The sequence below is a fragment of the Pelodiscus sinensis genome, chromosome 1 (genome assembly GCF_049634645.1).
Source record: "Pelodiscus sinensis isolate JC-2024 chromosome 1, ASM4963464v1, whole genome shotgun sequence".
Taxonomy (NCBI): Eukaryota; Metazoa; Chordata; order Testudines; family Trionychidae; genus Pelodiscus; species Pelodiscus sinensis.
The window spans coordinates 306,547,740-306,575,034 of record NC_134711.1 but is presented as its reverse complement, the minus strand read 5'-3'; the positions used below and the strand labels follow the sequence as shown (position 1 = coordinate 306,575,034).

The 27,295-nt window shown below is 41.6% G+C and overlaps 1 protein-coding gene across 9 annotated transcripts in view; it reads left to right on the top strand.

Annotated features, from left to right (window-relative positions):
* The window catches only part of FAT3 (FAT atypical cadherin 3), a 647,479-nt gene that overhangs the window by 491,037 nt on the left and 129,147 nt on the right, over positions 1–27,295 (top strand). For all 9 annotated transcript variants that reach the window (XM_025188675.2, XM_075919378.1, XM_075919376.1 and 6 more), the window contains 3 exons: positions 4,744–5,019; positions 7,423–7,633; positions 14,614–18,687. In XM_025188675.2, coding sequence (XP_025044460.2) covers positions 4,744–5,019; positions 7,423–7,633; positions 14,614–18,687 — 4,561 coding nt within the window. The remainder of the gene's footprint in view (positions 1–4,743; positions 5,020–7,422; positions 7,634–14,613; positions 18,688–27,295) is intronic.

The following is a 27,295-nucleotide window of genomic DNA, read 5'->3' as shown; positions in this document are numbered from 1 at the left end:
GAATGTTCTATTTGAATAGTTTTCTTATTAAGTGTTAGATGCTGGAGATCATATTCCCATTATACTCTTCCACATGCACATTGCTTCAGTGTCTCCTTCCCATGCTAAGAAAGGAGCAAGCTGTTGATCAGGTAACCTTACTGTGAGTGTATGTAGAGCAGAATTAGGACCTTTATTTTTTTATTTCAAATCTTTTCTCATGTTTTAATACATCTAAAATCTCTAAGTGCTACATCATTTTTTTAAGGATTAATTTATCTTAATGAGGTTAGAAACATAGCCCGATGCATTATGTATATTAACAAAAATCAAACTGCAAAGAGTATGGGAGATTAGTCATAATTATAGATCTGAGTACACTTCTCTCTGTCACCCACCAACAAATAACCTAATACAGCTTCCTCCCATCTCCATATCTACATAAGCTATCAAAGCGTAAACTTTCCCAAATGCATAGTCACATGCTAAGTCCTTTATAATAGCTTTTAGTTATAGCCCATTTCATTGCAACTGCTTTTTTAGTCCTCAGGCTAGGTCATTGTGTTTGGTGTTCGCAACTGCTTGTGCTCTCTGGTAAAGTAAGCCTTCCAGAAACCCTTCAAGAAAGCCTTCCAGACCTGGAAATCAAAAGTTTAATTTCCCTCTGAGGCCAATGTCTTTTCATGTGGTACTGTGGTATCAGATTAAACACATTTTTCCTCCACTAAAACAAAAAAGTGTGGGTGAGCTGGGCTGGATCCAGCACTGTAATGAACTCTTCCTGGTGCACAAGGACTAGGTTGAGGCACTTCTTAATGCGAGAGGTAGTGTCCCAGAGGATAGGCAGTTCACCCAGCAGACATGCACTTGGTTTATAACCGGGGCTGAAAGTAACTTAAATTCCGTATAGGTCCTATTGTATTGGAACAGTCCCGGGGAGAGGGACCTCAGAGCATGGGGTTGGCGAAGTCATGATACAACAGTACCTGTAAGAAATGTAAGTGTGGGTAGAGTGTGGAGGGCTCCAGGCAGGATGTTGGGGAGTGTTGGGATGTGGGGGAGCTTGGGGCAGGGAGAGGGAATGTGGGGAATGCAAGAATTGTGCAGGGACTTGAACGTGTGGGGGACCCAGGGCAGGAGGCTGGAAGTGGGGGGGGAATGCAGGAGTTGGGCAGGTGCTTGTGGATCTGGAGGGCTCCGGGCAGGGAACTGAAGGTGTTGGCAGTGCAGGAATGAGGGTAGGGAGTGTGAAGGAGGCGTTCAGGGCAGGCGGTTGGGGTGGCTGTGGACAGTGCAGGAGTCAGGGTTGGGGCTGAGGAGCAGCTCAGGGCAAGTGTCTGAGTGTAAGGGGGGCTGAAGCTCCCCTTCCCCCCAAGATTCATACTGGGATGCTGCTTGCTGTTCCCCTTCCTGGTGCTGTCAGGGAGCCAAAAGGAAAGTGCACAGCTCGTCCATCCCTTGCCATTCCCAGCCAGAGTGAGAGGAATGCAGCAAACTGCACTTTCCCCTTGCTCCCTGATGGGAAGGGAACAACTAGTCATGTCCCCGTATGAATCTGAGAGGGAGGAGCTTCAGCTCCCCTCCCTCCTCTGCACCCCCTCCCCACCCTTCCAAAGTGGCACTCTGGAGGAGGCTCGGGTCTAGGGCAGTCCCAGCCCGGTGTGGGGTGCCCCACTCCCCCTCTTTCCCGCCAGTCCCTTTCAGCTTCCTGGCTGCCTGCTGCTTAGTACAGCAGCCGACTGGTAGCTGGGCTGGGAGCATGCCATGCCTTCCACTGTGGCAAAGTGTCCCAGCCCTCCAGTTCCTTGTGCTGGAGCAAGGTGTCAGGACTCACCAGCTTACTTTCACCCCTATTTATAACTACATCTCCTAGACAGTGTTTCAGTCCATTCTCTTATCTCTTTCTAAAACTTTTGAATAATAGGATCAGTCCATTTACGGCTGGCAGCCTGTGAGGACTATTTTTTTTTTAAATGATGGATTCCCTCCTGTGATATATTATTCTTCATCTACAGTGTTACACGCATTCTTTGTATAAGTGTATCGAGTTTCCCAGACATCCTCTGCAGCAGAGAATGTTTTTCCCCAATGCAATGAAAGGTGCAGCTGTATTTGTTGTTGTCAGTGTAACAAACACTTTTTTTTTGCCCTCTTCTATGATTGTGCAGCCAAGGTTTCAGAAGTAATCAATAGATTATGCAGGCTTGAAACCAGACCCATAGCAGGGGTCTGATTCTTCAGCTAGTGCTAGACACATTTTGTGGTATACTTATGGTTACATATTGGCAAAAACTTGAAGGTGGGGGTGATGATTATCAACCATTTGAATTGTGGAAGCATCTAGAGCTCCCAGTCAGGATTTGGGGCCCTCTTGTTCTTGGCACTACACATGCATATATCATTATATGCAAAGAGAGCCCTGCCTTTAACCTATGAGGAGAGGGAGCAGATGGATTCAATAACCTCATGGAGATAGAGCCGGTTAACAGTGAGCCATTACCAACAGTAGAATACCCAACATTTTCATCAGACCACTGATCAGTGTTGTGTGGGCATCACTTTGTAGTTGACTTGTAAGGAGGGATTTAAAGAGGGCAGTGAAGTGTCTGTTCAGATTTTTATGGGAGGCTCCTCCCAGGCTTTAGACAAAGGACAGGGGTAAAGGCGAAGCACAGAAGTGTGTGAGGGGAAATTGAATACATGGGTGATAAAGGCTAATGCCCCAAGCACAGCATAGTCAGGAGGGGATTTCATATTTGACACTGTTACCCTGGGCTTGAATAAAAACATTAACTGGTTAACACATTACAAAGCCAATTTCCCCTGCCTTTGACAGTCACATTTTCACATCTATGAATGGGACAAATCCAGTCCACTTAATTAGCCTCATTAATACGGGTCCTACAATTGACAGGTACTTCTTTTTCTGTCATAGATACCTTGGTTTCTGTTATTTATTCCAGCTCCTCTGATAAAGTGGGTCTTACCCACAAAAGTTCATGATACTATATATTTTTTATAGTTTCTAAGGTGCCATAGTGCCTTTTTCCTCCCCGGGTTACTCGGGAGCAGGTCACACTCATAAGTATGCCTGGGCACCTGATGGTTTTAACCAAAAAGGAGTTCCTGAGCACCCCAGTGGTGATGGTGTTTAGTTGGGGAAAGCCCTTTCCACCCCTTTGCTGCTGTCCCTTGCTCATAATGAATGTAAAATGGCAGTGCCTCCACCTGGCTGGCCTTGTACACACTCAGTGGTGTGCCTTGAGAGCCTCCAGGAATATACTCATTCCAGCTATAATCTGGATCTAATTCCAGAACAACAACAAATCATATACATCTAATAGACTACATTAAAATAAACAATCTTTACTTAACTTAAATAAACAGGGTTTAACAGATTAACATTGAATAGCATTAACACAGTGCACACAATAATTGGGACTCATATTTCTAACATTTGTATTAACAATATTGATTCCACTCCAGAGTGTGCACACCCCTGGACTCACAGTCCCAGACTCTTGCTTGCGTAGGTGCGCTTGAAGAACTGCAGCTGTAGTGGAGATTCAGTCCAAGCTAGACAGCAGCTCTGTCCCAGGCAGCACGTTCTCAACCAGGCCCAGTTACTTCCTGCCTCATGCTGTGCCTATCAGAAGCAGCCTGCTAGATTCCAGTTCCATAGGCATCTAGTCCCAGTCTGTAACTGCACTCTAACAGCCCCTGGACTGGATCAAACTGCTCCACAGCAGCCTGGCTCCCCTTCTATTCCAAACTCCAGGAGCTGAGTTCCAGACTGCTAGGCCTCTCTTCTCATGCACATGGAGAGGGAGAGATCTTCCATACCAGAGTCCTTCCTTCCTGTTTTTCCCAAGGGCTCATGGGAATTGTAGTCTGAATTGCAGCACACAGTCTTTTCCAGACCCCCCCTCCCCCCCCCCCCCAAAAAAAAAAACAAGGCCCCTTTTGTAAGGGGACTACAATAGGACTACTCATTGTGTTCAAAATTACAGACTAACATGACTACCGCTCTGATGGAAATGTAAGTTACTTCTAAATAAATGTGCCGTTTAGCCAGTGCCCTTAGGTTGGAAATGTGGTCCTGTTTACCTGATTATAGATCTGGGTAGCCTTGAATTGATCGTTGGCCCAAATTCCCACTCCTACAGTAAGATTGTTTCTTAGAATGTGGTGAACACCTGCAGTACCCATGACTGTTATGTCTGGATGCCAACATACTGACTGATAGTACATCACAGTGCAGTATGTGGGGACAGAGAAGGATACAGGATATAATGAATGCTTAGACTGATAAGAGAACAGGAAACACAGGAAAATGATCAGATTTGTGGCCTTGATAATGTGAAAAAAATGCTCAGAATGTGCATACAACTCACACAAAGCTAATCTCTTTATAGCAATGCCAAGTTCCAAAATGCTAAGTCACCCCAATTTTTGCTGGAAACCTTGGGGTTGTGAATCTTTTTTTTAGCCAATTAAATGTCCTCTCTAAGGTAGGTCACTTTAATTAGGATCAGTTAGCTTTCCCATAGAATTTGCTTGCTATTTATTTTGTTTGTGGAGGTGACTGTTTAAGATTAAATAATGTCTCTTGATTCCTGTGCCCTAGCATAAATATGACTAACCTACTGTTCAGTTGTGTTAAACAAATAATATTTTTAAGTGCCTATTGAGTGAACTTACTTGATTTCAATAATGTGTAGTCAGAGTTGATTTATCTATCTATTTATTTTGTGTTAACTGTAGGTTTTTATCAGAGTATTGGATAACAATGATAATGGCCCGGAATTCTCTCAACCAAGTTATGACGTCACGATTTCAGAAGACATTCTCCCTGATACAGAGATACTGCAGGTCGAAGCTATAGACAGGGACGAGAAACACAAGTTGAGCTACACTATTCACAGCAGCATTGATTCAGTCAGTATGAGAAAATTTAGAATTGATGCCAGCACAGGAGTATTATACACTGCTGAGAGATTAGACCATGAAGCTCAAGATAAGCACATCCTTAATGTAATGGTAAGAATGGAATGTAAGATTGATACCTAGAACACAGTCATTGATATTGAAGTTGTATATTTGCTTTAGTCTTTGGATGAGCAGAGAATTTTCAGTGTGGTAAATGGTAATTAAATTAATCTTTTCCTGAACTGCTATGCTCTGATTTTGTATTTTTCATTTAAATTCTGCAAGACATATTACCAAAACATTTTATCTATTGTGAAATGGTTTGCCATCTTGAGGGAGAACAAGCAAGAAATATTTTTATGTCTCGACAACTAGTCCTTTCATTGGAGATAATTTGTAGAGTTTCTGAAGAGATGCTAAAAATTGTTTGAGAGGTTGGTCATAGAAGGATTGATTTCTTGCCATTCACAAAACTGCAGCCTTTGGAAGCATGGCAGAGTGGTTTATAGTGTACTTAGGTTTATTTCAAGGTAGTAGAATATTCACGTACCAAACAGCTTTTAGCTATGTTTTCAGATATTGGAGCAGGCAGAGAAAAAATTAATTGTTGGTTTGTATGGTCAATGTGCCTAAATTATAGAGCTGAAGTTGTTCTGTTTTAGTGTGGAGGTCGCATATTATGAAGTGGGGATTAATTTCAAAACAAAAACCTCATTTAGCTTAAACACTGTAACCTTCTAATTTTCTTTAGCCGTCTAAGAGCCCTGCAGAATAAGCCCTTTGAAGCAGCACTGTATAGCTTGTCAGATGCAAGGCTAGCTTTAGGAGGAAACAACCAAGGCACCATCCTCTATTCATCTTCAGGCAAGCAGAGCTCCAAGAGAAGGCAGGCTTGTTATGAGTGGGATGTGACAGGAGTAAGAAGAAATGCAGACACAGCTATAAAAGAAACAGAGGCATGAAAATCATTGCTGGGACTGTGTGTTTGACTTAAGGATGTTAAGTATCGGGTAATTGACTAATCGAATAGCTGATGCATTTTTGCATTGACTATTTGATTAGTTGAAGGGTGCCTCCGAAAAGCGCCAAAACCCGGGGTCAGCTGGGGACTCTCCCCACTGACCCTGGGCTCCGTGAGGTGCTGCTGCATGGAGCCCAAGGTCAGCAGGGGAGTCCCCAGCTGATCCCAGGCTCCACGTGGCGCTGCCACTTTGAAATGCCGTGAGGAACCTGATGCTGGGATCCCTGTGACATTCAAAGCAGCAGCGCCGCACAGAGCAGCTGACCCCAGGCTCCGTGCAGCGCTGCCACTTTGAAGTATCCCCCTGTTCTCCTTCCCCCCTTGCTGCCTCTAACTAATAGAGGCAGCAATGGCTGGGGAAGCGACTAGCACTAGCCGACTAGACCTTCACATCCCTAGTTTGACCTCCATATGATGCAAAGTTTGCTTGCTTTATTTAAGAACCACTAAAATATTCAGGGTCCTCTTATGCCTGACACTAGGGTCTTTGCTGTAGCCAATGCTGAGATTTGGGATGTGGGAGTGAAAGAATCTACAGGACTAAATAATTGGCCCAGATCTGTGAGGTTTGACCAATTCCCACTGATGGCAGTCTAAGTGAAGAGTGCTCAACATTCCTAGAATCATTCCTTTTTACCATGGGTATTGTGATCTTCAAAAATGAATGTACTTATTTGCCAATACAAATATTCACATGTACCTGTGTGGTGGGTTTTTATGTGCAAATGATTAGATTACTGCATAACTGTTTACTGTATGTGCAGTCACCTTTTTTTTGTGAAATAACGGAATTAAGCTATGTAGATGTGCACGGTAGTTAGTTGCCACACTTTGGTGACAGTGACATTCATGGCACATAGCAGTGTATATTTTATTTGTCAGCATTGCTGAGCCTTTGTCATGGAGGCTATGTCTGCACTACAAAGAAAAGTTGGAAAAAGATACGCAAATTGCAAACTACAAAATCTGTATCTTTTTCCGCTTTTCTTCCGAAAGAGGCTTTTCCAACATTTGGCCCATCTACATGAGACCAAATGTCAGGAAAAAAAACAATTTTTGGAACATCCCTTCTTCCTTGTAAAATGAGGTTTACAGGAATGCCGAAAAAACCGCATCTGCTTTTCCGATTTTTTTTTTCAGAAAAGCAGACGCAGTCTTTGAACACAACAGAGCTTTTCCAGGATACCTGTGGAGTCTAGACGGAGATGCAAAACTGAACATCAAATGAGATGATATGGCAATATTTTTTGAGAGTTTAAAATCTCTCTCTTCAGTCCGAGGGCAGCAGGAATAAATTTATAATTAGTTAAATAAAAAAAAAAACCCCACCATGTCCTTTTCTCCTCTTGATTTCTCACTTTGTGCCACCTCTTCTTTTTGTCCATCTTTTTTAGATTTTATGGCCTATAAGGTAGAAAAATTCTGTATTGTACAGTGCATTGTAACTGCTAATAAAGTTATTTCAGGATGTTTCTCCTGCATTTTTTCTATAGGTTCGAGATCAGGAGTTTCCTTATAGAAGAAACCTCGCCAGAGTCGTCATAAATGTGGAAGATTCCAATGATCACAGTCCCTACTTCACCAGTCCTTTGTATGAAGCCTCGGTGTATGAATCTGCAGCTATTGGATCTGCTGTTTTGCAGGTCACTGCTTTGGACAAAGACAAAGGAGAAAACGCAGAGCTTATCTACACTATAGAAGCAGGTTAGGGACTGACAAGCTTGCAACATAAAAGCATTCTGTAAACTGAAAAGAGGGATTATGTTGGCTTTATTCCATAGATAGGGTAACTCTAGGAAATCTTTATGGATTCTTGATCCTAGCTATCCCCCAGATGAAAGTGTACAAAGAGTACAAATTTTTGTTTGCTGTTTTCAACGTTTAAGCTACTGGTCAGAGAGAGCTGGCTTGATTTAATTAGATGGCTATTGAGCCTTTTGCCTCTAAGTCATCACCCATAAATAAGTAAGTGACTGAAAGCTGTTCCATCTGACATCTATTTTTTGTTTTACTGGCTTCATTTTAGTGCAGTGGGTAGGATGGCTTCATCATAAACTAACACTTTGACAGCTAGTGCTGACTGTCTTCTTTGTTGACAATTTAATGAGAGGAGCAGGGAGACTGAGGCCACTTTTGCCAGTATTGGATATGATATTCCACTTCCTCCAAACCAAGATTTCTCTGCATGCAAAGACCCTAGTATTGAGGCATTTTATATAGGATAGAAACGTGTTTTGGCTGATACAGCTTATGCCGATTCTCACTGAATCGGTATAAGCTATACCAGCAGTAGCACTTTATTGCTCATATAAGCTGCGTCTACATTGAAAAGGTTTGCTGGCATAGCTATACGAGCAGAAATTTTAAATACTGTTTAGGACTGAGCAAGACTTTTGGGAAACTTGCATTGCTTTTGCCCCTGCTGTAGTACTGCTGTGGAAAAATAGTGGGTGTGAATCTTCAAGGATGCTAGTGCAGTATTTTTCATGGTTTAATTTCCCTAATGCATCTCTGTGTGTATGCATTCATATATATGTAAGACATGAACATTTTATTGTTTTTTGAGTTTAGAAGCCATTTCCAAAGCCGGAAATTAATATGCATTCAATAGAAACACTTGGAAAAAGTGAGAAAATAGAAACTCCTATCTCTTAGATTGCTTTTGTGTTGCTGTTGCACTGTGCACTTTGCAGAAATGCGAGTTTTCCATTTTAATAATACTAATATTTGGCACCTAAGTCACACTTCCCAACTGTGGATGACAAAGAAAGGAATCCCATACTCCATGATGGTCCCAATAATTGATCAAGTTACAAACTTCACACATTAGATCCCGATCTTGCAGGATGATCTATGCAAGTGACATTTATGCTCTCCCCAAAATCCATGAATTTCGATGGAGCCATGCTAATTTACACCAGCCAAAGTTCTTGCTCATTATTGTTAGTAGCATAAACCTATTAATAGATAAACACTAAGCATACCCATTAAACCATGGTTCAGAAAGTTCGACATCAGAGCCAAAATATCTAGACATTGATATATCAAGAGAGTTTTCCAGTGGCCACAGAATATTTATTGTTTGTGATATTTGTGTAGCCTTAGGCTTCCCAAAACAACCAAGGCTACTTACCCAGCCCTGAGTAAAAACATTTTCTTGATTCTGTCTCAGGTTAAGTCAATTAGAAGAAGTTTAACTATATTGAAATAAGATCCTCTCAGATCCAAATAAGAGCGCCTGCACAGCTCTATGCACTACATACTGTACATTGAACCGAGCAACTTTCTCATGTTGACACACCCTAAGGGATCCCCATTCTCGTTCACCCCTCTCTACTCTGGAGGTTTTGTAAGAATGACAGGAACTAAAGCCACTAAGAAGATAATGTCATAAGCTGTTCAATACAGAAAACAGTTAAATACAGATCTGTAAAGCTGACAGTCTCAGTAATCATATATATTATTTAGGTATGTATTCAGAATGTGTGTTTATTATTTATATCACATTTTTTCAAGTATCTAAAAGGGTGTCACAAGGAGGAGGGAGAAAAATTGTTCTCCTTGGCCTCTGATGATAGGACAAGAAGCAATGGGCTTAAACTGTAGCAAGGGAGGTTTAGGTTGGACATTAGGAAAAACTTCTTGTCAGGGGGGTTAAACATTGGAATAAATTGCTTAGAGAGGTTGTGGAATCTCCATCTGGAGATATTTAAGAGCAGGTTACATAGACATCTATCAGGGATGGTCTAGACGGTGCTTGGTCCTGCCTTAAGGGCAGGGGACTGGACTCAATGATCTCTTGAGGTCTCTTCCAGTTCTAGTGTTCTATGATTCGATTCGATTCGATTCTATTCTCTACAGGTCCCAGCTTAGATCAGGCACATTGCACAAGTCAGGGTTCAGCTGCATAGAAACAGTCCCTGCCCTGTGCGATGGGGTTGTGTGTGATGGTGGAGGGCAGAGCTCCTTGGGCTTACTTCCTGTTTCTCTTAATGTTCCTAAAAACTCATGCTTCAGCATTCCTTCCAGTCCTTGCAGGGTCAGAAACAGATTTCCCCCGCCCCGAATATTCGGGTTTTTTTTTAAATGTCTTTCCTCTGGAGCATCATGGACAGCCATGGTTGGAGGTAGGACATTGGCCAGGGAGGGCTATTTGCTCTAAGATGGCACCAAGTATTTTCTCACTCAGGTGCTTGGTTGGCTGGTTCTTGCTCACATGCTCAGTGATCACAATATGTGGCATTGAATCATAGAATCATAGAATACTAGGACTGGAAGAGACCTCGAGAGGTCATTGAGTCCAGTCCCCTGCCCCCATGGCAGGACCAAATACTGTCTAGACCATCCCTGATAGACATTTATCTAACCTACTCTTAAATATCTCCAGAGTTGGAGATTCCACAACCTCCCTGGGCAATTTATTCCAGTGTTTGACTACCCTGACAGTTAGGAACTTTTTCCTAATGTCCAACCTAAACCTCCCTTGCTGCAGTTTAAGCCCATTGCTTCTTGTGGAATGGGAAAGGAATTTTCCCATTCTTGTGGAAATTGGGAAAGGAATTTTCTTTCATATCAGATAGTCAGGGACCTTGTGGGATTTTTTGCTTTCCTCTGCAGCATATAAGTCACTTGCCAGGATGATCTGGGTATCTCAGTCATTTCCCTGCCATTGCAGGGGTCTTGGGTACCTTATTCTTTTCCTGTTCTCTGTTTGTGGCACATAAAAGTCTAGTCTCCCATGGACTGTAATACGTGGGTTGTTATTTGGTTGCTGGGTTTAGTGTGCAGGTCCTGGGTGATGTTGATGTTCCTGTCATATGCAGGAAGTCAGACAAGATGATCCCTTCTGCCCTTCAACTATCTGAGCTTATGATCTAAATAGACATGACAGATAAATGGTGAAAGCAGAAGCCCAGAGAGGTGATGTGACTAGCCCATGGTAAGTGACAGGGTGGGAATAGAAGCCACGTGTCCTGAGTTCCAATCTGGTACTCTATCCATTGGTTCATACCGCCTCTCTACTGGTTTTGTCTCCTCTGTCCTTCTTGTAAACATCTTCCAGCATAGTCAGCCAGTGATGAGATGAGCAGCTCCAGCAGAGTATCAGACAACTTACTCTCTGGGGAAGGACCTCATCTCAAGCTCTATGGACAGAGAGCCGTGGCTCTTTTTGTCTGATTTAATTTCATCTCCTTGCCAGAACATCTGGCTCTATGCATGGATAATTCGGCAGTGCTCTTATCAGCCACACAAATAAATGCAACAGAGCGTTAAGTTCAGATGTAGTGTGATGGAAAAATACAGTTCTGCATAGAGTATAACACTGTTCTGCATTTGCCTCTTTGAGAGAAATAGATGGAACATTTTTTATTTATGGTAGCCCTTGGGAATGGCACTAGATTAATAACCCTGGAGAAATAAGTCCTGCTTATCACAGAACAAACATAATAAAGGCAGCTGCATGGCAAGTTTACCCACACTGTCACACCAGTATGCCTCAACCTCTGCGTAATGGATCACCCCAGGGAGAGAGGGCACCCAGCTCTCTATCACTGTGCTGTTAAATAGGTGTTTGAATAGTCAAGATAGAGAAAGAATGAGTGAGGCAAGGGAAAAGAGACTTGCCCAGTGTAAGTAGCAGGGGTAGCAACAGAACCAGTGACTCCTGTTCCATTAGCGGGATCAAAGGTCAACAAAACACTGTTCAAGGTCACCAGACCTGAAATTCTACCTGACACAGATGCCAACTGAGTGATAAAGGACTCCTTGTTCCATAACCTGAGCCATCTACTCCTCCCATGCTCTTCCTTCATGAGTCACTCATTGGGATTTCAAAGGAGGAAGGGGGATGGAGTGAGGGCTTGAGATTGGTCTGTTGCTTTATTAAAGTGGGTAGAGCAAACTGGTCAAGAATTGCACACATCCTTCTATTTTTACTTCTATTTTTATTAACCCATCTGTCCCATAACCCACTCATTTGTCTTGATCTTGTCTGTGAGATTGGGAGCTCTTTGGATGAGAGACTGTTATTTATTGTATACTTGTACAACACTTAGCACAATGGGACCCCAGTCTGGTTGGCGTCTAGGTACTATCCCAATACACATAGTAGAAAATGTAGCATCAGTCTTCTGGGGAGTGAAGGCATGGTTTCAGTGTCATCAGTGTGCTCATCCTCATGGGAATCTGTAACCCTGGCTTTTCAGGCCACATCCTCACTCCATGGAAGATCAACACTGCCACAATCGGTCTTCCAGAGTTTGATTTAGTGAGTCTAGTTAATACTCTCTAAATCAAACGCGGAGGGCTCCCTCCTCAGCCTCTACCACTCCTGCTCTTGTGAGGAGTAAGGAAAGATGGCGGGAACATTTGCTTCCGTTGGCCTCCTACTGTGGTGATGTCACTAAGTTTGGCTGAAGGTAAGTCAACTCCAGTTACGTATTCTACATAGCTGGAGTTGGGTACCTAAAGCCAAGCTGCTGGGTCTAATGTAAACCTGACCTCAGTGAATAGTACAAAGTTTGGTTTAGCGAGCACATCCCCTTAACCCGCTGTAGCTCCCATGGGTGTGAGTTTAAGTTATATCTGTCTGGAAGAAGCCACTATCATACTGAGCACTGATGTTTGTACTAGCCTCCATGCCTCAGTACTGGTAGTCTTAGCAGTCAGTTACAGCTTTCAGAGAATCTGGTTTTATTTACTTTTGCGGTAGCCACATAGTTTGTTCCCAAGCTGGAATTTTCCACAGATGTTGCTCTCTATGCAACTCTGTTGACCAATGGATTCCATGCAGTAGTGTATGAGAAATGTTCTCCCATGGGTCATGGGCTCTTCTCTATGGCAAAAAGATCACAACAGTAGTTTCAATGATAATCTACTATGACAGAAAGAATAGGTTGAAAATAAAGATCAGAATTGTATATAAATATTGTCTTTTTGGCTTTGGAATGAAAATGAGAAGAAGGAGCTAACAGCTTATATTTATGAGTGCGCACACATATACACATGCAACTTAAGCAACTACATAAGATGCCACACACTCACAAAAATAACCTAATAGAGGTAGCCTGTAATAACAGGTAAAAACTGGGACAGACCTTTAAGTTTTGCATCTGTTTCCAGAAGAACAGTCTCAGAGTATATCACATATTAGTTTAAAAAAACACTCTGATCCAAACACATTATTTTCTCCTTTGTTTAGTCAGTGACCTCTCTGTATTCACATTCTAACACTGATCGCAATACATTTTCTAAAAAATCTTATTACTATCTCTTTTCACCAGAGATCAAATAATAAACCTCTCTGCCACAAAATATTTTTCTCTATTTTATATGTTTTTGTTCCTTGTACATTTTCTAAATTCTATAGTAACACTTTGTAGCATTGAGCTGCAATAATCTTCATGATAGTTGCTTAATAGACTCTTTATTTCAGAGCATGACTTGTTATCCTTTTATCAAGGAATTGGCTTATTAGTCTTTGATCCTTTTTCTGTGTCTCAGGTATGCAAATATTGGACAGTCTAATTCCATAATTTTGTGGAATTTTACTTTTGCATACAGGACACTGCCCAGATTTTCAAACCTGGGATCTTAAAGTTAGGTTTTTAAACTAATGTCCTACCTAAGAAATAGTGTGAATTTCAGAAATATTGAATGCCTGCAATAACTATTATGATTATTTTAAATCTTTAAAATCAGAGAAGAAGATTTGGTTTTAATCAATACATCTATAGATGAAGATTTTCAAAAAGGGGCTCTTAGAGCTATATTTAGGCACCTGAGTAAGTGGTTCAATTTTCAGAAGTACAGGCAGTCCCCGAGTTACGCGGCTCCGACTTATGTCAGATCCGCACTTACGAAGGGGGCTTTTCTCACCCCGGAACTCGCGGCTGGCGGGACCACCCAGACGCGCAGTGGTCCCGCCACCGCGTCCTCCGGGGCGAGAAAAGCTGCTCCAGGTGTCCCTGGTCTGTTGGGGGGGGGTCCCCAGCAGACCAGGAACACCCCAAGCAAAGCCACAGAGGCGGCGGGGTCCCGCGCCTCCAAGGCTTTGCTCCGGGTGTCCCTGGTCTGCTCGGGGTGTCCCTGGTCTGCTGGGGGGGGGGGGGGCGCAGCTAGTGTGCTCCCCCCCAGCAGACCAGGCTTTTGTTGTGGACGCCTGGGGTAGAGCAGCTGGGGTGCTGCTGGGTTGATCCTAGGGGGACCTACCCGGCAGCGCCCCAGCTGTTTTGTCTCAGGCCCCAGATTCAGCCGCTGTTGAAACTGATCAGTGGCTGATTCCAGGAAGCTGGGGGCAGAGCAACTCTGCCTCGGGCTTCCTGTAGTCAGCCCCTGGTCAGTTTCAGCAGCAGTGGCTGAATCTGGAGCCAGTTCCGAGTTACGTACAAATTCAACTTAAGAACAAACCTATAGTCCCTATCTTGTATGTAACCCGGGGACTGCCTGTAAGTGAAAGTTGCAGGATGCGCAGCATTCATGAAAATCAGGTCACTTATATGAGTATCTAAATATGGCTTTAGGAGCCCAGATTTACGCACATGTTTTTTTTTAATTCTATACCGTATTACCAATAATTATTTGTGGAACAAAGTGGTGGAATCATAGATTAGTTTTATTATAATATATGATTTTTAGTATTTTCAAGATTTCACTTCTAACATAGCTTTCAACATTTGTTTTAGGGAACACTGGAAACACATTCAAGATTGAACCAGTTTTAGGCATCATCACAGTATTGAAGGAGCCAGACTTGACGACAATGGGACAGTTTGTTTTATCAGTCAAAGTAACTGATCAGGGTTCACCACCACTGTCTGCAACAGCAATCGTACGCATTTCTGTGACCATGTCTGATAATTCCCATCCCAAGTTCGCACACAAGGAATACCAGGCAGAAGTTAATGAAAATGTTGATATTGGAACCTCAGTCATTTTGATTTCTGCGATCAGTCAGTCTACACTGGTTTATGAGGTCAAGGATGGGAATGTGGATGGAGCCTTTACTATAAACCCGTATTCTGGAGTCATCACCAGTCAAAAGGCACTTGATTACGAACGCACTTCCTCTTACCAGCTCATCGTTCAAGCAACTAACATGGCCGGCATGGCATCAAATGCCACTGTCAACATTCAGATTGTTGATGAAAATGATAACCTGCCAGTTTTTCTCTTCTCACAATACTCAGGCAGCATAAGCGAAGCTGCTCCTCTAAACAGCATTGTTCGGAACTCAGCTAACAACCCACTGGTGATAAGAGCCACGGATGCCGACAGTAACCAGAATGCTTTGTTGGTCTATCAGATTGTGGAATCTACTGCTAAGAACTATTTTACTGTAGATTCCAGCACTGGTGCAATCAGAACAATTTCCAATTTAGACCATGAAACCATCGCCCACTTCCATTTCCACGTGCATGTTAGGGATAGCGGAAATCCACAGCTCACAGCAGAGAGTCCAGTTGAAGTTACCATTGAAGTAACTGACATCAATGACAATCCTCCTGTCTTTAGTCAAGCTGTGTTTGAGACAGTTTTGCTTCTGCCCACCTATTTTGGTGTAGAGGTTCTTAAAGTCAAGGCTACAGACCCGGATTCAGGGGTTCCCCCTGAACTAATGTACAGTCTGATTGAAGGCAATGTAGATCATTTTTTGATTGATTCAAATACTGGAGTACTCACTATAAAAAATAATACTCTTTCCAAAGATCATTATATGCTTACAGTAAGAGTGTCTGATGGGAAATTTTATAGCACTGCTGTGGTGACCATAATGGTAAAAGAGGCCATGGATAGTGGGCTACATTTCACACAAAGTTTTTACTCCACTTCTATCTCAGAGAACAGCACTAATATCACAAAGGTAGCCGTGGTGAATGCAGTTGGAAACCGTCTCAATGAGCCTTTGAAATATGGTATATTAAACCCGGGGAACAAGTTCAAGATCAAATCCACCTCGGGACTTATTGAAACAACCGGCATCCCCTTTGACAGAGAAAAGCAAGAGCTGTATGAACTGGTTGTTGAGGCAAGTCGTGAACTAGATCATCTGCGTGTGGCCAGGGTGGTTGTCAGAGTTAACATTGAGGACATCAATGACAATGCTCCAGTGTTTGTAGGGCTACCTTACTATGCTGCTGTACAAGTTGATGCTGAGCCTGGTGCCCTAATATATCGAGTGACAGCCATTGATAAAGACAGAGGTGCAAATGGTGAAGTCTCCTATCTGCTGAAAGAAGACTACGGGCATTTTGAAATTGACAGGCAGACTGGGAGTGTCACTTTAAGAGAAGCCTTCAACTCTGATTTATCTAATATAGAATATTTAGTTATCATCCTTGCAAAAGATGGTGGTAATCCGTCCCTGTCTGCTTCAGTAGAACTGCCTATCACTATCGTTAATAAAGCAATGCCTGTATTTGATAAACCCTTCTATACAGCTTCAGTAAATGAAGACGTAGAGATGCACACCCCAATTCTTAGCATAAATGCAACCAGCCCAGAGGGCCAGGGTATCATTTATATTATTGTTGATGGAGATCCCTACAACCAGTTTAACATTGAGTTTGATACTGGTGTTCTGAGTGTCATCAGCCCATTGGACTACGAAGTAAATTCTGTTTTTAAGCTGACAGTACGTGCCAGTGATGCTCTCACTGGTGCTCGGGCCGAGGTCACTGTGGACTTAATAATTAATGATGTAAATGATAATCCTCCCGTTTTCGATCACTCAACCTATAATGCCACCTTATCTGAAGCATCTTTGATTGGGACTCCTGTGTTGCAGGTTGTTGCTGCCGATGCAGATTCTGAAAATAATAAAATGATACAGTACCAGATTGTCCAGGATTCCTTTAACAGCACTGATTATTTTCACATAGATAGCACAAGTGGCCTAATCCTAACAGCCCGTATGTTGGATCACGAACTACTACAGCAGTGCAGCTTAAAAGTCAGAGCCACTGATAATGGATTCCCACCGCTGAGCAGTGAAGTTCTTGTTAGCATTTATGTGACAGATATGAATGACAACCCACCCGTTTTTAACCAATTAATATACGAATCTTATGTGAGTGAACTAGCCCCCCGGGGCCATTTTGTGACTTGTGTCCAAGCTTCTGATGCTGACAGCTCCGACTTTGACAGACTGGAGTATAGTATTCTGTCTGGAAATGATCGAACCAGCTTTATCATGGACAGCAAGAGTGGCATTATAACTTTGTCTAACCATCGGAAACAGCGGATGGAGCCAATGTATAGCTTAAATGTCTCTGTCTCGGATGGATTATTCACCAGCACAGCTCAGGTGCATATCCGGATCCTCGGTGCTAACCTCTATAGCCCTGTGTTTTCACAGAGTATTTATATGTCAGAGGTGAGAGAAAATGCCGCCCCTGGAACTAAGGTAATCCATGTAAAAGCAACAGATGGAGATTCTGGTATATATGGCCAAATAAATTACTCTATAATAAATGATTTTGCCAAGGATCGATTCTTCATTGATAACAATGGACAGATCCTAACTACTGAGAAATTGGACCGAGAGAACCCTTTGGAAGGGGATATCAGTATATTTTTGAGGGCTCTTGATGGAGGTGGAAGAATGACTTTCTGCACAGTAAGAGTGATTGTAGTGGATGAGAATGACAATACTCCCCAGTTTATGACAATAGAATATAGAGCAAGTGTCAAAGCAGATGTTGGAAAAGGTCATTTGGTCACCCAAGTGCAAGCATTAGATCCAGATGATGGAGTAAATTCAAGGATCACCTATTCATTGTATAGTGAAGCTTCTGTTTCAGTGGCAGATCTGCTTGAAATTGATCCTGACAATGGATGGATGGTCACCAAAGGTAACTTTAACCAGTTGAAAAACACTGTTCTGTCATTCTTCGTCAAAGCAGTTGATGGTGGCATTCCCATGAAGCATTCCCTTATTCCTGTCTATATCCATGTTTTACCTCCAGAAGCTGTTTTACCTTCCTTTTCCCAACCTCAATATTCTTTCATAATACCAGAAGACTCTGTCATAGGAAAAACCCTTGACATTTTGCATATTTTACCAAGTCAGGATGCTATGTATAGCACTGTTAATGGTGAACTAGCCGAAAACAATAAGGAAGGGATTTTCATTATAGACCAAGATACTGGAATCATAAAGCTAGATAAGAGACTTGACCATGAGACAAATCCTGCTTTTCACTTTAAAGTTGCAGCCACCATTCAGCTAGACAAAGTGGACATTGTATTAACTGTGGATGTAGAGATTAAAGTGTTGGATGTAAATGACAACAAGCCTGTGTTTGAAGCTGCCAGCTATGAAGCTGTCATAATGGAAGGGATGCCAATAGGAATTAATCTTATCCAGGTTAAAGCAATTGATGCAGACTCGGGTGCAAATGGGCAAGTCACATATACGCTTGCAGCGGAATCAGAGCTGGACAAGGTCATGGAAACCTTCACAATCGATAGCAACAGTGGGTGGATCAGCACATTGAAGGACCTAGATCATGAAAAGAATCCCGCTTTTACTTTTGCAGTGGTGGCTTCAGATCTGGGGGAAGCTTTCTCCCTCTCATCTACCACCTTGGTCTCTGTCACTGTGACAGACATAAATGACAATGCTCCAGTCTTTGAACATGGGGTATACAGAGGATCTGTAAAAGAGAGTGACCCACCTGGGGAAGTAGTGGCAGTTCTCAGCACGTGGGACGAAGACACGTCTGAGGTCAACCGGCAGGTTAGCTACCATATCACAGGTAAGAAACTGCAAACGGCTTTTGTTCTTGAAACCTGTCATTATTGAAGAACTGAGATTTAGTACAGGTTAGCGTAAAAAATTTAGCTGGATTTCAGGACCGTTGTGAGCCTGCAAACAAGTCAGTTGTATTTCTCTTGGTTTTATTGTTCTCTTGGATTTATTGTTCTTAATTTGACCAGAATTTTCTAGTAGTTAGTGAAGCAGAGAGAGAGACAGAGATTTGTGTGTGTGTCACTCACCCCCCTTACTCGCCTTAGCCCCCAATTTCCCAGTCTGATATTTCATGCTGTGCTGCAATGTAACGAAGTGTATCCCACCATGATTGATGTGTCAGCATGGGAAGGATCAGAACTTAATGCATCAACCAGGGAAAATGAAGAGCAGTTATTCTCAGGAGGAAAACCCTTACACGCTCTTTTTTTAATTAAACCCTTCCCCTTCCAGATAGGAAATTTCATTTAAAAATTCAATTTAAAAAATCACTATCTGTGGAAAAATTGATGTGCACAGTAAATTAGGGAGGGAGGAATGCCTCACTTTTCCCAGTTACCAGAAGCATTGTATCACAAAGCAGGGAGGCTCCTCATTGATGTGCAGTTGCTACATATAGTACGATGTAAACATGGTTATTTCATTAGCAATATTTTTTCCAAGTGTGGTAGCATTGGCTCCCATCATGTTATATTTATTGTCATTCTTTTTTTCCAGAACAGAATTAGATGAATGTATATTTTAGGGTGATGGAAGGAGGTAGAGGAGGAAATAGGTTGTGGTTATTTTCACCATGCCTATATTGTCTGTATTCTCTAGTACATTTTTGGGAGTGAAGTTTTGGTTCTCTCTGTCTCCCATCCTGCCAGAGCTGCTAATATATTGCAATGACCTGATTATTAAGGTGTGTACCACTCTCTGCAATGAATAGAATTCAAACTGCTCAGGGCTTTATCATAGACTCAATCCAACTACCAAGTAATGAGTAAAAATAACAAGTTTTGTTTAGCACAAGTGGCACAAAGTTTGTGTATTCAGAGCTAGAGGATCTGAATTATTTTCCTGCTTTTGCTGTCAAATAAAGAATGGCTGTAGCATGTGATATAACAACAGTTGTGAAATCCCAGTTACCATGGATTTATTTTCACATTTTTTCAAAATACCACAGGTTTCAAATGATTTAATAATTCATTTTGAGTCTTTATTCGGTTGGAAAGTAAATTCATCCATACCTATAAAGGCTAAACTAGTGTATTAATAGAGTATCATATAAAAGTGTATAAAGATAGGACATGCAGGATAGTTTTGTAAATAAGGAACAAAACTGAAAGGCAGGAGTCCTTTTCCTGACTCAGCCACACACTTTCTGTGTGAACTTGGGTAAGGCACTTCAATTCTCTGCTTCATTGTCCCTGGTTTATAAAATTGGAATAATTATGCCAGCCTCCTAGAGGCTTTGTGACATTTATTTAATAATTGTCTTATGAAGCTTTGAGATCCTTACATTGAAAGTGTTATAGAACAGCAAAACAGTGGTGTTCAAATTAGGAGTAATATAGAGCACTGAGGTACTTATTAGCAAGCATTTTTCCCATTTGCATAAATTGTCCTGAAGTCTTAAATCTCCTGTTCTAATGCACAATACAGACACATTATGTATTAATCCACTTTCATTAATTTGACAAAAATATACCATTTTAACAGTGGACTCCTCCTACAAGACTTAAAAGTTTCAAAACTGTCCCTTCATGATTCTCTCAAAATGCTGCTACTGAAAAAACAAGAGGTTTAAAAGGTATATATGATACCATTACAAATGCTAGAACATAATATCAACAAGGCTTTATCTTCATTTTTAAGACATCCTCTTAGATATGGGAAATTGTAGAATGAATCACCCAGAAAAATGTAAATTATATTGGTTAAAAAACAAATATTAAAATACAGTTTGCATTTTCACTAATGAAACATTCAATTAATACTTCAAGTACAAAATGAGTTCAACTAGTGCACTTCATGAGATCAAATTAGCTAAGGGTCTTTTTCAGTGACTGTCTCATCTTGAAGGTATTTTGAGACCCAGAGTATTTTTCTGTAAATACAGTCACGCCTGACCCGTTCACTACACACTTGGAACAATTATGGATCACTGAATTAAAAGGAAAAGAAAGTAAATGACAAGAGTGGCATTTGGTGCACTCCAAATAGCCTTTCATACCTGTCCCCGAGGACATGCAACACACACAGAATGTGTGGGGGGGAAATCACCTTTTAGATGAAGCATAAAATCAAAGCTCCAGCCACTTATGATGACTGAAGATCCTGTAGTACTTTTCCCAGAAATACAGTCATTATTCTCAGTGTTCTGGCCAAATTCTAATATAGATAATAACACCCTCCAGCATACCTCTCCCAGTTCTAGTTTAACATAGACACAGTTCTTCAGTTCAAACCTGTTTTTCAAGCTTGCTGTGTGCTGGTAAATAGCTGCAGTTTTCTAACCCAGAGCCATCTGCATTTCACTGATGGAAGAAGTGATGCCTGTGTGTACATTTGTTGACAGTCCTTGTAATACAGTCTGGGATCCATATCAATGAAAGGCACAGCTGCCTGTTAAATATCAGAAAATTCCTGGCAGTGATAGCTGCCAATGTAAGTGGCACTGCCATTTTTCTTGGGTGAGCAGTTTTGGCCAGTTGCATGCAATAAACAGAACCCTGTATTTACTGTGGGGTAGTGCCCTTATTAGTGCATATATTGCAGGTCCTGTAAAAGTGTTTACGTATCTGAGGGCTCGTCTTCTCAGGGACACTCAGGAAAATTAAGGCAAATCAACTAAAAGGTGTGAAGTCACTTTCAAGGTGGAGGGCAGGGTGGCCTGATACAAGGTGAAGTGGCCTTAACGTAGTATAAATTAAGGCCACTTTACTCCTTAATGAAGGCATCCACACACCACGTGCAATTGACATCACACCTCTGGTTGACTTACTTTAACTTTCCCTTGTGTTCCAATGTAGTCATGGCATAGGATATGGTTTGAGGCTGTTAAGAGCCGGCACAGTACTTAAGTCACTGTTTAACCTTAGGCATCGGAGAGTTCATCTCCACTATGCTGGGGATTAATGCTACAGCCATCAAGCCACCAGCCATCAATGTATTGCATCTGCGTAGATGCAGTAAATCAATTTCCGAGCACTCTCCAATCAAGACTGGTACCCCAGCAGGATGAGACAAGTAGCTGGCAACGATGGGAGAGCAGTCCCCGCTGACTTTACCGCACACAAGATGTTGCTCTAAGTAAATCAACTTCAGCTACACACTGTTTGCATAGCTGAGGTTACATAGATTAGATCAGCAGCAGGGTTTAATATAGACAAGGTCTTAGTTGTCCCACCGACATCAATGGAAGTACTACAGAATTTGCAAATTAACCATGTGTTCAGGTGATTTGCTAGATCAGAGTTATAATCTCTGGCACATTTTCTGGTTGCTTCTGTGGATCTGCCAGCATTAGTCTTATCTGCCATGTGCATCAACCAGTTCATCCTTGGCCAGGGTCAGCGGTCAGGCACTGGTCTAGACAGATCATCTGTCCAAGTAGGTAAGCCACCCTGAGGATGTCAGACCGGTTGTCTGCCTAGAGTATGTGGTAAATCTCTGGCTGCCCATATTGACTAGTGCTCACAAGACTTGGGCTGCCTGGGTATAAAAGTGTAATGTAGATCAGTGGTTCTCAACCAGGGATACACATACTTCTGGGGATACACAGAGGTCTTCCAGGAGCTATTCAACAAGTCTAGATAAGTATTTCTCAAGGTGGAGGTTGTGATCCTCAGGGGGGTCGCAGGATAGATTTAGGGTGTTACAAGTGCAAGACTGGCACTAGGGTTAGCAAGCAGAAGAATTACCTGAAGTCCCACGTCATAGGGGACCCTGGTAAGCTAAGCTACATGCTCCCGCTGCAAGTAGTGGGGCTGAGGCTTCAGACAAGACTCACAAATGGAAAATCAGGCTCAAGTATCACACTGAAATGTAAGTACAGTATTCATGTTCCAATAGGCTTATTTTATAATTATACAGCAAAAATGAGAACATGTGCAGTTTTTCACTACTAGTATGCTGAGACACTTTTGTATATTTATATCTGATTTTGTAAGCAAGTAGTTTTTAAGTGAGGCGAAACTGGGATGTGTAAGACAAATCATACTCCTGACAAAAAAGGTACTGGAGTCTAGAAAGGTTGAGATCCACTGCAGCTCTGACTCTGGGACCCTCTCCCCCTTGCAGAGTCTCAGAGCCGGGATTCAAACTGAAGCCTCAGCATCTTACTGCAATTCTGTAGCCTGGGGTGGGCAGTAAAACGGTGGCTGTTCACAAGGGTTAGCCCCTGGTGGGTCACTGCTGCTATATTTACCTGCACCTCTGCAGGTACGAAGCTCTCATTGGGCAGGAACAGCAGTCCATAGCCAATGGGAGCTGTAATCCCTCTGTACCTGCAGAAGTGCAGGTAAATACAGCAGTGTGGGGGCCCTCCACGGGCTAGTGCTGCTGGACTGGATCCAACTTGCAGGCCTGTATTTGTCCACCTCAGCTGTAGCCCCACAGCCAATGCCAGCTAATGTGGGCCAGTGGCAGGTGTTTTCTTGAAGAGTAGACATGCCCTTAGGGCTTGTCTCTACTACCAGGGCAGACCAAAGTTATGCTACTCCTGCTATGTGAATAATATAGCTGGCATCAGCATAGCTTAGGTTGACTTACCCCGGTGTCATCACTGCATTGGAGAAATTCTTCCATTGACTTACCTTAATCTTCTTGGAGAGCTGGAGTTCCGGGATCAACCAGAGAGTCCTCTGCAGTTGATTCAGTGGGTCTTCACTAGACCCACTAAATTGATCCCTGCTGCACTGATTGCAATGGTATCAATTTCCCTCTAATGAAGACCAGCCATTAGAGTCATTCAGGTAGAACTTCTAGGAGCCCTGGGAGCTCAGGTATTTGGGGAAAGAGTTATATTGGCAGGTTTAAGAATATTGTCCTAAAAAGCTAAGGTCATAGAGATAGAATTTGGTGGGTTGTCTTTATTATTTGGGCTGCTCAATAAGTATGTGCACTGTCTTTAATTTTGTATAAACACTATTTGTTTTAATATGCATAAAGCACCTACAGTTCCAAATAGATACTGGAAATTTTGAAATAAATGAATATGAAATGCGAAGAAAAAAAAAATAAAAAACACTCTGTTTACACTAGGGATGGGGAAGACACTGTGAAAACTCATACGGGCAACATCTAGTTTTCAGCTAGCCTTTTAGCTATACCTTATGTAGATACAATTTAGTAATGATGTGTATCAATGTTTGTTTATTTTGCATCAAAATGTCTGTGAATTTAATTGTGTCTAGCTGTTTTTTCTTTCATTAAACTTGAATCCAAGTTAGTTTTGTACCATTTGCTGGCTAGAGGATGAGGGAACCGGGCATTAGTCAAACTTCAAATAACAAAAGATGAAAGATAATGCAGATTCTTTTAGCCTCAGTCATTCTAAAAATTTGCTTTTATTTGTAGCAAACACTTCAATGTTGTGACATTCAAAGCAGAACATAGGAAAACTGCCAACAGATTTTAAAGAATACATTAATACTTGTAGTCAGGAGGTTTCCATTTAAAAATTCTATATTATTCATAGTGAAAAACTAATTAATTAGAACGCCCTTAGGACAGAGAACCTGCTTAAATATGTTAGTGAAAAAATTAATTAATCATTGCAGAATGAGATCTGCAGCAGGGCATACATATCAGTGCTAGAAAATGGTTCCCTGATCCACAGCTTTTTTTTCCCTTTCCTTTTGAGAATATTTCCCTGACAGTATTTTACTGTTTACATCTCATTATTTCTGCAACACTTTATCATATGCCTTCAGTCTTTCATCAGCAAAATGTAGTGCCAGTGCTGAGCCATGGAGAAAGGAAGGATAATGATAACAAAAAAGGAAGAGATGTATGAATCAACTCTTTGATTCACATGTTTTTTGTTTATCACTAAGGTTTCTTGGTCATTCAGATGAATCTTCTAACAGCATTAGGGAAAAATGTGGGCTCTTAAAGACCCAAAAATGTTATACATGCTCCCATAATTCTCAGGGCATGATATAAAAGCTATTTCATGAACAACACAGTGGTAATGACTATAGTAGTACCAGCCACCCAACCGATTAAAGATTTTATCTCGCCTCTTCACTTAGTAATTGGACATACATGAATTGGGGATACAGCTTCCTATTAACTGAAGCTTGTTAATCATTTTCTTTAACCAAAGTACATGTATAGTGCAGAAAAGCATTGGATGCCACCATGAAGTTAAACACATATACTTAAGGCTGTTTTGTTATATTCAACAGAACTCTTGCTCTGGCTGGTTCACAACTAGCTGTGGAGAAAAAATATGCTTCTTTATCTGGATGCGGTACTTAAATGGGGCTATTTTAACGTTAATCTGCATGTGCCTGCCTTTCTTGGCAGCCCGATTAGGATGTTCTTCATAGTTCAGTAAAATGAGTGGACAGACTTTCAGTGACTTGCCTAGACTTTGGATGCATGCAGCCCATGTCGCATAATGAAATACAATGGACTCTCTTTTGGGGAACTCCATTACTGTATTTGTCACAACACTTCTTCAATAAAGGCCTGATTCAGCATGGGAGATCTGTGAGAGAACTGTACTTTCACAGAAGTCACTGGAAGTTGAAGGTCTTGCAGGATTAGAGCCTGTCACCAATGGTTCACTATCAACAGAAAATGGCTCAAGGTTTGATATGCTGATTTTATATTTTAATATGAATGCACACATTCTAATGGTTTTAAAGATATGTAACTGATCAATAAGCTGAGCCACAAAGTTATTTCTCTAATCAAATAATACAAATAGAGTTGTATAACTAATAAAGACTGAGGGCCAGATGTCACTCCATTAATTGTAATGGAAATAGGACAATTTACAAAAGTTTGAGTATCTAAGTCATTTATATTTAAAGCATAAAGGCAGTGGGACTGAGTGTGTGCCCTCATAGTCTGATGATTGATATACACACATGAGGGCTCATCTAGACTATGCTGAAGATTCGAAACAGGAATTCCTACGGAATTTGCATATCTTCTTCCGATCTCACTTTCAAAAGCAATCAAGACGTGGGTTTTTTTTGGCAATCCCCCCCTTTTCGAAAAGCCGTGTAAACCTAATTTTTTGAGGAAAAGCGGCTTTTCAAAAAAGGGGGTTGCAGAAGAAAAAAGTGTCTTGAATACTTTCACTTTAGAAGCTCCACTTTCGAAAGTGAGATCAGAAGAAGATATGCAAATTCCTGTGGAATTTGGATATCCTCTTTCGAATCTTCCATATAGTCTAGATGAGCCCACAAAGCTGAACATATGTATTGAGCATTTCTGTTTGGTTTTATGTTCAGAAATGTGTCTCATCTGCCCTCTTTTCCCTGGGGCCTACCTACACTTATAATGCTGTGCTGCTGTAGTACTTCAGTGAAGATGCCGCCTGCGCAGACAGGAAAACTTGTCAGCGTAGGTATATCTCCTCCCCAAGAGATAATAGCTAGGGCAGCAAGAGAATTCTGCTGTCGACCTAGCACTCTCTATTCTGGGGTTTAGGTCAGATTAAGTGTGTCATTCAGAGCATCCCTGAGTGATGTAGTTATACCAAACTAATTTCCTAGTGTAGACCAGGCCCCTGAAAGACTTCATGGGGAACTGGCATGAGCACGGGGGAGATTTTTTAAATTTCATAACTTTTATAACTTGCTCTTTGTTTTTGTTAATACCCATTTACTCAAACACTAAACATAAATAGTTGGAAAAAAAGATTAAAAATTTACCTTTTCCATTCGGGACCAAGAGATCTCACAGCACACATCTAAAATACTGAGTGAGCCCTCCAGCAAAGCCAAGGAACATCAGACTTTATATTCTTGATATTTCTAAGGAGAAAAAAAATCATGAAAATCACCATTTGGCTGCTTTTGTACATCACAAAGAAGTAAGGCCTATCTCATCGGACCCTACTCCTCTCCCACTTATGGTTTTTTGTTGTTGTTGGGTTCTTCTTCTTCTTCTTCTTCTCTTAAAGGGGAGATTGCAAAGGTTTAAAACAAGAAGAAGAACAGTATCAAACTTAGCTTAGTGGAAAAAGCTTAAATAGCAGTATAGCCTGAGTTATAACTTATTCATTGAAACAATGTGGGGCTTTTCCATCTCCTCATTGAATTCATGCAGTGTCTGAGTTCATTATAAACAGATGCCATTCTGCCTAAATGTGGTAAATACATACATCTAGTTTTACAGACCAGACATGTTTTAGGAGCTGTATGCACAAATAGGAGGTCACAATAACCTGACCTGAAAACATTTCCAATTTAATGTGACAACATAAAGGCAAAAATTGGAGAACAGGCTATAAGAAAGGAAGATAATTTGACAGTGATTGTCTTATAGAAGAGTTGGGGGAGTATACTTTTTCAAATTCAGGTGTGAGTAACCATTAGAAATGTTATTGACAAAGAACTGTGCCCCTTTTCACATCACTTTTAATTCCTTGTATCCTCAGTGTGTGA